The following is a 13174-nucleotide window of genomic DNA, read 5'->3' on the forward strand; positions in this document are numbered from 1 at the left end:
TTATGTGTGACAAGGTATACTGTGTACATTTCTGATTATGTCTGTCCACATGTTCATCAAGATATCAGAGTGTCTATGTGCTGCATGAAAAATCTTATGTATTTGTATGTGTGATTTGCAGGTAATGAGGTCTCTCAAAAAGGACATTTTCTATTAATTCACCTCTATCTCATCCACCCTACTTTTTCTCATCTCACTGTTTACTTCTAGGTCTGCCAACCCCAAACTACAGGACTATCACCTACAGTAGGTGTAGACAAGGAAATTTTGTTTTGTTCACTAGAGTGTAATATGTACAGTACATTGGATCTCTCTTTTTACTCTATTTTAACAGAAAACACATTAAACATCATTTATGCCCCGTGGTGTATGCTGCATATGTTTACAGATTAATCCAGTCTGATTAATTTGAGGTTGTGCCCATACCAGGAAATGGAAAAAGCCTTTTGAAAAGAATTTGATGTTGAATCACAGGTCCATTTGTAACTCTTTCTGATTTTGATGTAGGCTGTATAATTACTGCAAAATTAATGGAGCTAAGCGTGTATATTGGTTTTGTGTTAGTTGTATGTAAGTGACACTCCATTTTACCTTGATTATATAACATTGTTTATCCTGATGGCTGATGGATTTATACTTCAAATAATATGTTTTATCTAATAAAGTAAAACAGGAAAAACAGGAAATAAATCTTAAAGGAGATATAGTCCCGAAGTTTGTTATCCTTGACAATCCTACTTTGTTTTTAATGAGTAATTAGATGAAAGTATGGTCTTTTTGTTTGATTCATGATTGTTTGCCTTACAAGACTGTCTCTTTAAGTATACACTGCAGTATGTATTCATTTATTAATTAGAATATGTATCAATACATATTTTGAGCAAAATTTAACCATTTACAACAATATGATGCAGTGAAATGACTGTTTCTAATACATAATGCACTGATACATACAGTATTTGTGTTATTTCAATAGCTTCCAAAAGGTTGTATTTTTTTATCAGCCCATGTTACTAGTCACAGTAAGTCTGAGATTAAAATGTAGAAAAAAAGGGAAACTATTCTGGTTGAATGCTTTATCGAAATCAAACTGCTGATGACTCTTGTATAAAACATTGAAGAGGGATTTGGCTAAAGATATAGAATCACTGGGCTGTGAGTTTGTTTCAATAGGGCAATATGGGAGGTGAAGATCAGTAACCTTAATTATCCTGAGGCTTCTAAAACATTAAGTGAGAAAATTCCCCAGCTAAACAACAGTTTAACACAGTCTTGCAGCCTTAAACTGGGATGGATCTCAGTGAAATCACAAATCACAAAAAGAGAAAACAATCTGCAAATGCATTGATATACAAGTAAGTACAACAGATCTAAATTACTGCCTATCTAAAAACATAGACTCAGATTGAAACAGTGGGGTTGGGTAGTCACTAGATTCTGATGGCTGCAGGAGGTTTTCTGATACTGTACATCCATTGTAATCTTGCAAATTTAGAATTTCCTGAAGCTTTCCGTTTCATCGGGGACATCCAACAGCAATTATTTGATATACTTTGAATCTGCGTCAGCTTCCACTTGCCTAGTGCATTTGGCATTATGTATCCTTTACATGCGTGCATGTTTTCTATCACAGCAGGTAGTCTAGCCTTGAATATAATGGGATTATTCACATTAATGCTGCAATTGTCAATGTGAAAAAAGATTGTGCTGTCCAGAATTTTCTGATTAAAATTGTAAGGTAGTCTGCCCGGGTTGCAGTTGTTCTGTGTGAAAACCTTGAAATACCACTGGTCAGAAATGCCACATTATCCCCAGAGGCTGCCCTTTACACATGTAAAATAGTTGCAGTGCAAAGTATTGAGACTATCTCACTGTAAAAGTTTGAACTACAATTGCTCTATTACAATTAAAAGCATGCATCAGCTTTTTTGCTGCATATTGTCGTTTGTTAAAGTGAGTTTCTATATGGCTTCTTTTACTTTCTGTTTTCCCCTCCATCATTGTGACTGAAGGCAGCCTACAGTAGGTGACCAGACTAGAGCTGGCTGAAAATACAATACATTTTTTTAAAAAAAAACTTACATTTTGTTTTTCCTCCTATGCAAACAATGTTTTTAAATGCTGTAGAGAATCCCTGTTTTTTACATACCTGTCATGTTTTATCTTGATATTCTGTGTGATAAAAGTCTTACGTAGGTGATTTATAATCAAGGTACATACAAATAACAACATTTATAATGTTATGTTATTGATATGGTATGTCTGGTACAGCATAATAGGCAGGTGTAGTAAGCAGTGCAATTTGCACTATAACAGTTACACACAGTACATAGTATTGTATGTACATATATGCATTATATGTACATATGCAGGCCTAGTCTGACAAACTAGGATTTTGTTAAAAGGAGCAATCAGATTGGAACAGAGTCTGAACTAAATAAATAATAAATAGAATAATGAGTAAACCTGACAAATGTAGATTGAGAAGTGGAGTTAAGGAGAGTAAAGGTTTAAAAACTACTACACTGCAATTTTTGTGTGCCTAAATATACAAAATGTACAGTATTATAAATAGATGAATTGGAGCCTGGATTGCTATTCTCTACATCTTTGCATATTTAGCTTTTCTATTAAAAGTCTCCTTGTTTGTGTTACATTTATGAACACAATTGAACTCTTGACGTAAATTGTGTTTTATTGAAACAAGTTGTATACCTTTTTACAAATTAAACATTCTTCTTGTTGACAAGCTCCACACAAAAGATGCTGACTTTGAAATGCAAGAGCTTATGAGGCCGTTATCATAAAAAGTACAGAGAGGGAAACCTTGGTTCAAATGTTCTCTTAAAGCTATTGCAGCCAGGTCACTAGAGGGCTTCTTTTAGATGGTCTTATTCTAATATGGCAGAACTATGTCAATATTGAGATACTTTGTAGTTCTCCCACTGACATGTAAAATATGTAACTCTTAATATAAGTCTAAATGAGATCATCTTCACATGATTAGTGTAGTTTCTGCTTGTTGTTTGACTGTTATTTTTCTTTGTAGCCACACAGGTCAGTCCTTCAGAGCTTCAAGATGTCTTCCAGGAGACTTCCTCCAACATTTTCCAGATTAATGCCAATGGTAAGCCTCCTCCCGTCAAGTGCAAAAGTCACATTAGGCACACCAGAAGAGATAGTTTGTGCTAAATTAAATGGGCAGGGATTTGTTGCTCTTTGTACCCCATATTTTATAATTGCAGTTACAAACAAGTGTACATTAAAGAATGCAGCATGTGTGGTGTTAATTTGTGCAATTTGTGTTTTTTTGTGAAATAACATAAAGGGTTGTAGAACATATACAGTGGATATAAAAAGTCTACACAACCTTATTGAATTGCAGGTTTTTGTGATGTAAAGCCAGAAATCAAGATCAATCATGTCAGACATTTTTCTATCTTTAATGTAACCTTGCAACCAACAAAATTCAAGAGAAAAACAAACAGATAATTATTAGGAAAATAATTGAAATTAAAAATCCTACAACACCCTGGTTGCATAAGTGTGCACCCCCCCCCAACGAATACTTTGTGGAAGCACCTTTTGCATTTATTACAGCAGTAAGTCATTGTAAATATGTCTCTATCAACTTTGCACATCTGGATTTTGTAATTTCAGCCCTCTTTAGGTCATTCAACAGGTTTTCTATGGGATTGAGGTCTGGGCTATGACGGGGCCATTCCAAGACTTTGATCTTCTTTTTCTAAAGCCATTCCTTGGTTGACTTGGATGTGTGCTTTGGGTCATTATCATGTTGGATGGTGAAATTCCTCTTCATCTTCAGCTCTCTGACAGAGGCCAGCAGGTTTTGTGCCACAATATCTTGATATTTGGAGCTAGTCATTATCCCATCTATCTTGACTAGAGCCCCTGCCCCAGCTGAAGAGAAGCAGCCCCAAAGCATGATGCTGACACCACCATGCTTCACAGTAGGTATGGTGTTCTTTGGATGATGAGCTGTGTTGTCTTTGCATCAAACATATCTTTTAGAATTACAATAAGGTCAAAAAGTTCAACCTTTGTCTTATCAGACCATAAGACAATTTCCCACATGGTTTGGGGGATTAAATGAATTTTTTTGCTGAATTTAGACGGGCTTGAATTTTCTTTTTTCCTGCCCCTTGTCCTATAAAAGCCGGGCGCTCACTCTCTTCCGGGCTCTGCATTGGTTTCCGTACCAGGCTAGTCCGGGACCTGGAAGCGCCTGGTCCCGTCAAGGTTTTAGTTTCTGTTTCTGTTCCCGTTCCCGTGCCGGACCAGACCCGGTTCTTGTTTTAATCTCATAGGTCTTGGATGGATCGCCTGGCTTTGGACTTTTGTCCTGTCTTGGACTCCCCCTTTGGACTCAGCTCTGGATTGTTTGGCTCAGCCACACCTCCCCCGAACACCAGCGCACCAAGGACATGCCCCCTGTTTTCATTCCTGACTCCCACATGCTTTTTTCCCCGTGTTTTCCCCCACTCTACCCCAGATTGTGTCGTCTGCATATGGTCCGGAAAGAATGCTTTCGTTACACCTGTGGTGCCACATTTTCTCCACTTATTGATGATAGTCTTCACAGTGCTCCATGGTGCATTCAATGCCTTTGATATTCTTTTATACCCTCTCCTGATTGATACCTTTCAACAATAAGATCCCATAGATATTTTGTTTGCTCCTTGCGGACCATGGCTATCCCAGTAGGATGCAACCATGAAAGTTTCAAGGAAATTCTACAGGAACAGTTGATTTTTATTTGTGGTTAATCAGAATCACTTTCATTGATGGCAGGTGTATGCTACTTATCTTTGGACATGATTTTGAATGTGATTTGATAACTCTGAACACAGCTACAGCCCCTTTTATAAAAGGGTGTGCACACTTATGCAACCAGGGTGTTGTAGGTTTTTTAATTTCAATTATTGTTCCTAATAATTATCTATTTGTTTTTCTCTTGAAATTTGTTGGTTGCAAGGTCACATTAAAGATGGAAAAATGTCTGACATGATTGATCTTGATTTCTGGCTTTACATCACAAAAACCTGCAACTTCAATAAGGGTGTGAAGACTTTTTATATCCACTGTACATGATAAGTATAAGTTCCTCAGGCTACATATACATTACTCTGTGGAAAGTTTAAAAGACAGTTAATTCCTATCAGATGGAGTCTGGTTGTGGATGTGACTGTCCACTGATATTGATGATGATGTGACTCTAGTTGCATTAGGCTAAGTAATCCTTAAATATTTCAGTGTGTAGTTGAAGCCATGGAGCAGTCTTACCTTGAAGAATTGACATCAGGAGTATTGGCGTTAGCGCCATGTTGAAACCCAATGAGCTACAGACCTGCTGCCCATTACTATTGGGGTTGCAACAGTATATTGACAAAACAAAACACTAATCTGATTATAGAATGCTATAGAAATTTTCCTTATTTATATACAGAATTATTTTTTATCTATGTTTCTCTCCCTCATGCACAGTTGTGACACTGGAGAAGAGCCTCCAGTCACTAGGGACATCCAGAGACACAGAAGAGCTGCGGCAAAGCCTGTAAGTGCAACACTCACCACTCTATTTGTGCTCAATCACCATTCTTCTTGCAAGCTTTGAATGTCCTTCATTCAACACAATTTTGTTCCTATGTAAGCCAATTTTCCACACTGTTTCAACTTCAGAACACATATTTAGTTCACTTCACATTGTATATGAATTTTTCCCATATTTGAGGAACCTAGCTTATGTCAATGGAAATATACTGTATATCTATTATCATGTCACAACTTCAGTACAAGTCACACAGTAATTTCCAGTTCAATCAGAACCATTATGAGATTATTTTTTCTTCTGTGTATGTTTGACATTCTCATCTCAGTGGTGTTTGTCTGAATTTGAAAGTTTCATTTCAGTCTCCCTGAAACTTTTTGAATAGACAGGATTATCTAATTCATACTGTATCTTATGCTTAATTAGACAATTTGACAGTTCTCAGTAATTATGAAAAACTACTGCCATCTTGCTATTGTTTAACTGCATTATGCACAGCAATGAAAATGGTCAGTATGTAGAAAATAAGAATATTTTGAAACATTTGCCATCTATCCCCTCTACACTGGTCATTGCTCGATACAGTAATTCCTCTAGTGTCGAGATGAATTTTGAAAAATAATGTATTAATTCAAAACATTGCACAAAAATTGAATACTATTGTTCTTCTTTTAAAATGATTTCTACTATTAAGTGCATCATAATTTCCTCTTTAAACTACATATACTAATATTAAATATATGAATAGTATAATAATACATTACATATAATAATATAAAAGTTGGAAGTACACCATATATAACCATATTCTGTAGGCAAGAAGGTACTGAATGGAAAGGGATTTTCTGGTTATATTCACTTTTGTCAACATTTGGCTCTGGCTTATCCATTCAGGAAAACTTTATAATCAACGTGTGTGATGTGATCACTTTGTAGTCTGCTTCTGAGGTATCTCACCCTTGGGCTTGTTCAGGATGTTACCTTAAGAAAACACCAACCATCCTATGGGGCTGAGTGCCCCTTTTCTGTAGTGTTTGTGACTGTGGACCATCACATCAGCTCTCAGACTCGATTTCTCAGCAAATCACCCAACGCTCCCCAGGGCACTGATCCATGGTAATGACTGTAAACACATAGGCTAATCGCTGGGTCACTGGCTTGTGGCGCATCGGAAGAAAGAGAGGGAGGAACAGAAAAACTCACCTTCTTCACCATACTTTCCAATTTGCCTTAGATTTGTTTTGCCTGTCTGTTAGCTTTCAAGACTGTCAGTAGTTTTTGTAGTTATTTATTGGGATTTTTACAATGGAAGCCACTTTGTCTTATTGCCTGACCTTGCAGCAGCAGCTTTTCTGTGCCAATCTCTAATCACACACCTTTTCTCAATAAATACCAGCCGACACACTGCTGGAGCCCTGGATTGCTCTACCTGATTCTATTATGCTTCCACAGAGCCATGCATGGCTTGGGGTCACAATTTAGTATCCTTCCCAGATGGCACAGTGTAGCTTAAAGGCTTACTGCTGCAAATGACTGTTGTGTATAGTGGCAATGTCACAGATTCATGTTGTCTTTGACAGTGCTATTGGTCAGCTTCATTGTACAACATGTAGGAAAATAACAAAAAATGTCAAAGCTAAGGTCACCCTTGAGAAACTGTTATGCTTGCAGATGAGAAAGTCCTGCACTCTCCAAAGCCATTGGATGGTTGATAGGTTTTAGAGAAGAGTTGATTTTTCTTCTATATAATACAGTTCTGCAGGTTACCTACAGAATAGATGAAAATCACTAAAATGATCTCAATGTACTCAATGGCACAAATACATGGAATTAAATAAGTGGACAGAAAAGCACAGAGCACATATGTAGCATACTGTAAGCAAGAAGCAATGAAGAAAAAAAAATAATTCCTTAAAATGATTGGCTATGGAATCAATGTACGCACCTTTCCTTCAGGCCAGTCATGATGCAAAGTTTAATGCTAGGAGATTCATTTAATTTCTGGACTAATGCAGGCTCAGTTGCATCTATAAGTTGCTTATAAAGGAAGAACAAAGCACTATTGTGCTTAACTTCATTTTGAGTACCATTTCATTTGGTAGGAGTAAATACATATTTTAATACCTGCTTTGAGAGCTTGAATATTGCAGTAGATGCTCACAGTAGTCACAAATAACAGTGACAATGGAATGTTGTTTTTTGTTAGAAATGGCAAAGGTGGTCACTGTGATGTATCTACCACATTGTGTGACAGAATGTGGGGCAGGGTTATAAAGGGAATATACAGTATTTTGGACCAAGAGTTCTGAGCAATCTCTCCCCACTGCTAAATTTTGTAGTTTCCTCTGGGCAGTTTCAACAAGGAAACTACATTTCTGGCAACAGTAATTAGCTGAGTAACAAGGCTCAACTGTTGACAAATAGTTTTCCTCCCAAAATAAACTGTAGAAGGGCAAGGCAAGTATAGATTTTGTCTTTTTGTTTGGGAAGACTTGAATCTTTGGTGTTTTGCTGATGATAGGTGATTAGAGAGCAAAGAAAAGCTTCTGAGTGTTTTTAAGTGAAATAAGACTCCATAGGAGGAGTTAGACTTTGCTGGATGCCCAATCCTCTGTTATATGTAGTAATAAACTAGGTTATTTGGTTAACTAACTTTTGGTTAGTTTTCCTGTGGTAGAGTGGAAAATGCAGTAAAAACGATCCCAGGTGGTAGTGACGCGGTTCCCACAATCTCAATGGAAAATGCTCATGTGATTAACAGGGCAATCTTGTTCTCAAATTTGTCAGTATAGTCAAATAGGAATAAAGGCACATTGAGGTACAATGACTCTGCACATAAAAATAGAACCTACTTGTACTCCAGGAAATGTGCCTTATTCATCTACTGTATAATCTGATGAATTGGGAAAAATGAAACTTGACCCTAGAATGTTATTGAATTCTTCTAGCTTTTAAATACAAATGTGGGTTTATAAATATAAGACTACTAAAAATAACTGAAAAAATAACTTTGATGTAACACGAAGCGATGAGATACCTGATCTAATCAAAGCTTGTTTTCTAGTAATCCTGGTAGCGCATGGAGTAGTGAATGGTAGCATAAGAGGTTCTAGAAAGTACTGATGTTCTAAATATGTAAACATGTACTGTACTTTTCCGAAATAAAAATAGGTTGTTTAATAATGCATCCAGTGAGGTAGTCCTTATTGTACTCAAATGCATTTTGGTAACCATAAAGCTTAATTGTTTGGGGTGTTTTAAAATTAATGCATTTCATTAATGGGGGTGATGCAGAGCAGAATAATGCATTTAAGTAGCATTCTTTGCATTTGTTACTGTCCTTGACTGCTGGAGATTTGATTATTTATGTAGTTTTTCACTTTGTGACAAATGTATTTATGTCTTCTTAAAAAAATAAAAATAAACTGTATTTTTATACAGTGATGTCATGAAGTACTCTTAAACGAGACTGGAAAGTTCAAACTGTACTTTTATGTATATAAATGGGTGTCCTATTTTTTTAAATGATAAAATTATGCATCCAAATTTTTTAAACTTAATATTATGTTCCAAACTTGAGTGCTCAAGTGAGTACTTTTGCAAGATGTGGTGTAGTCGCTTTGATGTAGTTTCAGAAACTTTCACTTTTATATACCTGGGCATTTCAACACCCTTTTACTTTGTTAAAGGAATAGCATTAAAATGAGCTAAAAAAAATTAAACATATTGTTGAAAATACTAAAAACAGTTTTTCGGTATTTCGAAAAAACAGGATTGTATTATATATGCATGGCAGCTGTCATTAAGTGCTGACACTGGTTACTACATGTTAATTCAGAGGATATAAAATTATGCAGAGTTAGTGTCTGTGCAGTATACTGTATATTGAAACTCTACCCCTACAAATGAAATCTACAGTGTGCTAAAAAAGCAATTTACCAATTGGATACCTACATTACATGAATATACATTAGATTTATCATGAGATACAGCAAAATCTCTGATGGTTAGTTGTTTTTTTTTTGTACCCCAAAGTTTCCCGTTCCAGTGACTCCACAATCCCATCATAAATCCTTGTTATAATATGAAAACTAATGCCTTATCTGTAATTTGGTGCATACAACAAACTCCTCTGTGCTAATATGGATTGTCTGGTCTCCTAATTCCAGAGTGCTCAGAGCCAGATCAGGATTATTAACTCATCAATGTTGTCTAATAACAACATTATACAATATACTAATGCAGTTATTGTGAAAAAGTTCATGTGAACTACTGGGAACTTTGGAACACACCTCCTATGTTTTTGATCAGGTTTATTGGTCTGCAATCTTTATTGGATTGTGCAGTAGGTCACACGTTAATTGATCTACAGTATGCTAGTTAAAACTAAAATAAGAAAATGTTTTAAAATCTTAGCTCCGCCTTCTAACCCCATGAATTTTCAGAATTCTGCTGCACCACTGTGTTTTAGTAAGTTTAATTTGACCTTTTTCAGGATGTTGTTAAGACAGCATCTTATGTTCTGGCAATTAAGTGGTTAAATATTTTAACTAAAGTACTTTATTTTTTGTTTCTTGACAATTTTCAACATTATATTTTCTGACTGTTAGGTGATTTAATAAAACTGAACTGGAACTATCATGTAATAGTCAAAACAAATCAAGATGGTCTTCAAGTTGCAAAATATTTTGCTTATAGTTATACAGTACATGTATTTCAAGCATTTCAAGATTACCAGATAAGTTTTCTTTTTCTGTTTAGTCAAAAAAAACACAGGTTGTTTTTTTTTAATTTAGACAGCTGTTTCTTTCATTTATACAGTAAGTTACACTTTGATACTTTGTGTTAGGGTGCTCTTTAGGAGAGAAACGTGCTTTGTACTCTGCTGTTGTAGTCTTGTAGGACAAAGAATGCTTGCGAAAATATAGCTTAGGTTATACTATGGGGCATCACAAGCACTGGACAGGTGGGCTGCTGAAGTTGCTTAAGAACATGGCTGTAACTACAGCTGATGGAAGTTGTTAGCACTTGGAAGTGAGGGGCATCAACTGGCAAGGTAATAGTGTAATAGTGTGGGTAATAGTATCTTCTCCCCACAGCAGAGAGTAAAGGGAATTTAGATAGCACAGGTGGAGTCCTGAGTACTTCCTGGCTATCCCATCAAGGAGAGAGTGATCCACAAACTGGCTGCTGCAATCATTTAAATGGCACAACAGAATCAGTAGGTGTAGTCAGAGACTAAGGGTCATTGGTTATTCACAAAGAATACTGGTGTACTTTGGGAAGACCATTAATAAAGAGTTGAAAGAGCAGATCAAACTTAAAGTTATTGTTGTGCTTAAGCATTTGAATAAGTGAGTTGGATAGAACACCCCAGTGCTTGATATTCATGAAGATGTAGAATTAAGGAAAGATCGGAGTGAGTGAAACACTGAGAAACAATGAAACAGAAGACCATGCAGGCTTTGCCAAGAGGGGACCAACAATAAAAGCTTGGAGCTTGAAGGAATATAATCTGTGAGAAATAATAGCGGGCCACTTAAAACGTGTAAAATGAAGGTGAAATGCTGGCAGGGCTGCAATTATAGTGGTGAATGTGCTGGTGTTATCACTGTCATTTTCAATAGAAGTAATTAAGAGGGAGCAATATGTAATATTACCTTAATGCAAAGAAACCTGGATCTCTGGTAAAAAAAAAAAAATCTTTTAATGCCTAATAGATTTTGTTCTAATATTGTGCTAAGTGTAATGAAAACAATAAATATGACCGTACCATATCTGTTATAATTTTATTCGTATAGTTAACATTTTCTTGACCCAAAAATAAAACAATAAATTACAAAAATGTATTATAGATCTTTTTCAAATTCTATATACTTAAATTTTAAGAATACATACGTGTCAGAGAGGCTGTTGTATTTGAATATGGAAGACCTATTGTGCTCATAAACACTGCTAATGGATCCCTGAAGTGTGGTAAATTAATATGGACATTAAAACTAAATAAGGCTGAATTCCTAACAGCTACAGTCAATAATAAGTTGGAGAAAAATAAGATGAAATGTTTTGTTCAGATTGACCTTTTGCTGTTGCAGTTTTTACTTTGCACAATTTCAATTAATACATTTTATCTGGATTATTTGTATTGTTGCTTTTGATAACATTACATTATTTTTTTAATTTATTGCAAAATAATATTTTGTTCACATAAGGAACAAATATGTGACAAAAAAAGTAGAATATCAAAATTTTGACTTGTTTTCTAGATCTAAACCTAGATCTAGATCTCAGAATACCAGGAAACCTAAGCTGATACACTTCTTTTTCATCTTTTCATTTAATGAAGACCTTTCATTAGATGTGCAAATATAGTTCAAGATGTATGCAGGAGCACAGCAGAAATATTGATTTTAAAACAACTGCTTGGGCCGTGATCATACTGATGTACTAACATGTCTATCTCAGCAAAGTCTTAAAGTTTGAATAATTAGCAAAATAATTAGTTTCCTATAAAAGCCAACAAATATCCATCTTTCAGTTTTTGGAAATTCTCCTGTTGAAGTTCACCTATTCTCAAATGTAGTTCACTAGGCAGGACTGAAAGCACACAATGGCTCTACCTCTGTACAGGACACCAGCCTATCACAGAACCAAAGAGAAAGGGATAAATTATGGGCCCTCTGGGCAATGATGCAGTGACACTAACCTTTATGCCACTATGCCACTCAATAATATATTTTTGACAATTTTATCTGTCTTCATTCAGCAACTCTGAGTGTGAAAAGGGTCTGACATGATCAGCATAGTGATTTAAATGCTGTGCGCAGTCTGACCAGTAAATCTTCAATAAGGGATTCTGACAATAACAACACAGCATAGGTATAAACAATCCTGTGGGCGACTGATGAGGCAGGAAACTTATTTGAATGGATCTGTGGCCCAGGTCTATGATGTTCTACTTTTTTTTTCTTTTATTCTAAAATCTTCAGTTTTTTAAATGCTACATTATAATGGATCCTTAACTAAAATTGCCATAGAATTCTAGGATCTAGCAGGCAGTATCATATAGATGTATGTTGCAACTGATGGTACAGGACGTTATTCTGGTATACTAAAAGCTCTTTCAAAGAGCTGCTCCTGTTAGGTTCAGCTTGAGCTGCTGCAAGAAGCTGAAAGGGAGACATTTTTTTCTCCCTGATACACTGCCCATTGGGCACTGGAATACATTGAAAGAAATCAGCCTTTCAAGGCACAAAGAGGGTACTGTGTGCACAGGTCGGGGAAAAAATAAAGACGAAAGAAAAGAGAGACGAAGGGGAAAGAGGAAAAAATGACAGGCAAGCAGAAAAGCAGAACAAATGAGGGAGGGGAACTAAAAGGGGAACAGCCACAAGAAGCACTGTCTGACAGAGAAAGGACAAGAGAGGATATTAGAGAGATGGAGGGAGTAACACTGTCTGCTCCTGCTAATGTTTTTTTATTTTAATTAAAATGTCACTTCAGAGAAGACAGGAAAGACAGTGAGCCTGAAGGAATTTAGAGACAAGAAAGATACCAGCATCAATGCAGCAATAATAATCTACAGTATGTGTAAACTATATTATA

The 13174-nt window shown here is 35.9% G+C and overlaps 1 protein-coding gene across 1 annotated transcript in view; it reads left to right on the top strand.

Annotated features, from left to right (window-relative positions):
* tsnare1 (T-SNARE Domain Containing 1) overlaps nt 1-13174 on the top strand; it is a 188743-nt gene that overhangs the window by 16778 nt on the left and 158791 nt on the right. Inside the window, exons 2-3 of the mRNA XM_088928592.1 lie at nt 3050-3127; nt 5506-5575. Coding sequence (XP_088784718.1) covers nt 3050-3127; nt 5506-5575 — 148 coding nt within the window. The remainder of the gene's footprint in view (nt 1-3049; nt 3128-5505; nt 5576-13174) is intronic.

The sequence above is a fragment of the Atractosteus spatula genome, chromosome 12, assembly GCF_055471065.1.
Source record: "Atractosteus spatula isolate fAtrSpa1 chromosome 12, fAtrSpa1.hap1, whole genome shotgun sequence".
In the NCBI taxonomy this organism is placed as follows: domain Eukaryota; kingdom Metazoa; phylum Chordata; class Actinopteri; order Semionotiformes; family Lepisosteidae; genus Atractosteus; species Atractosteus spatula.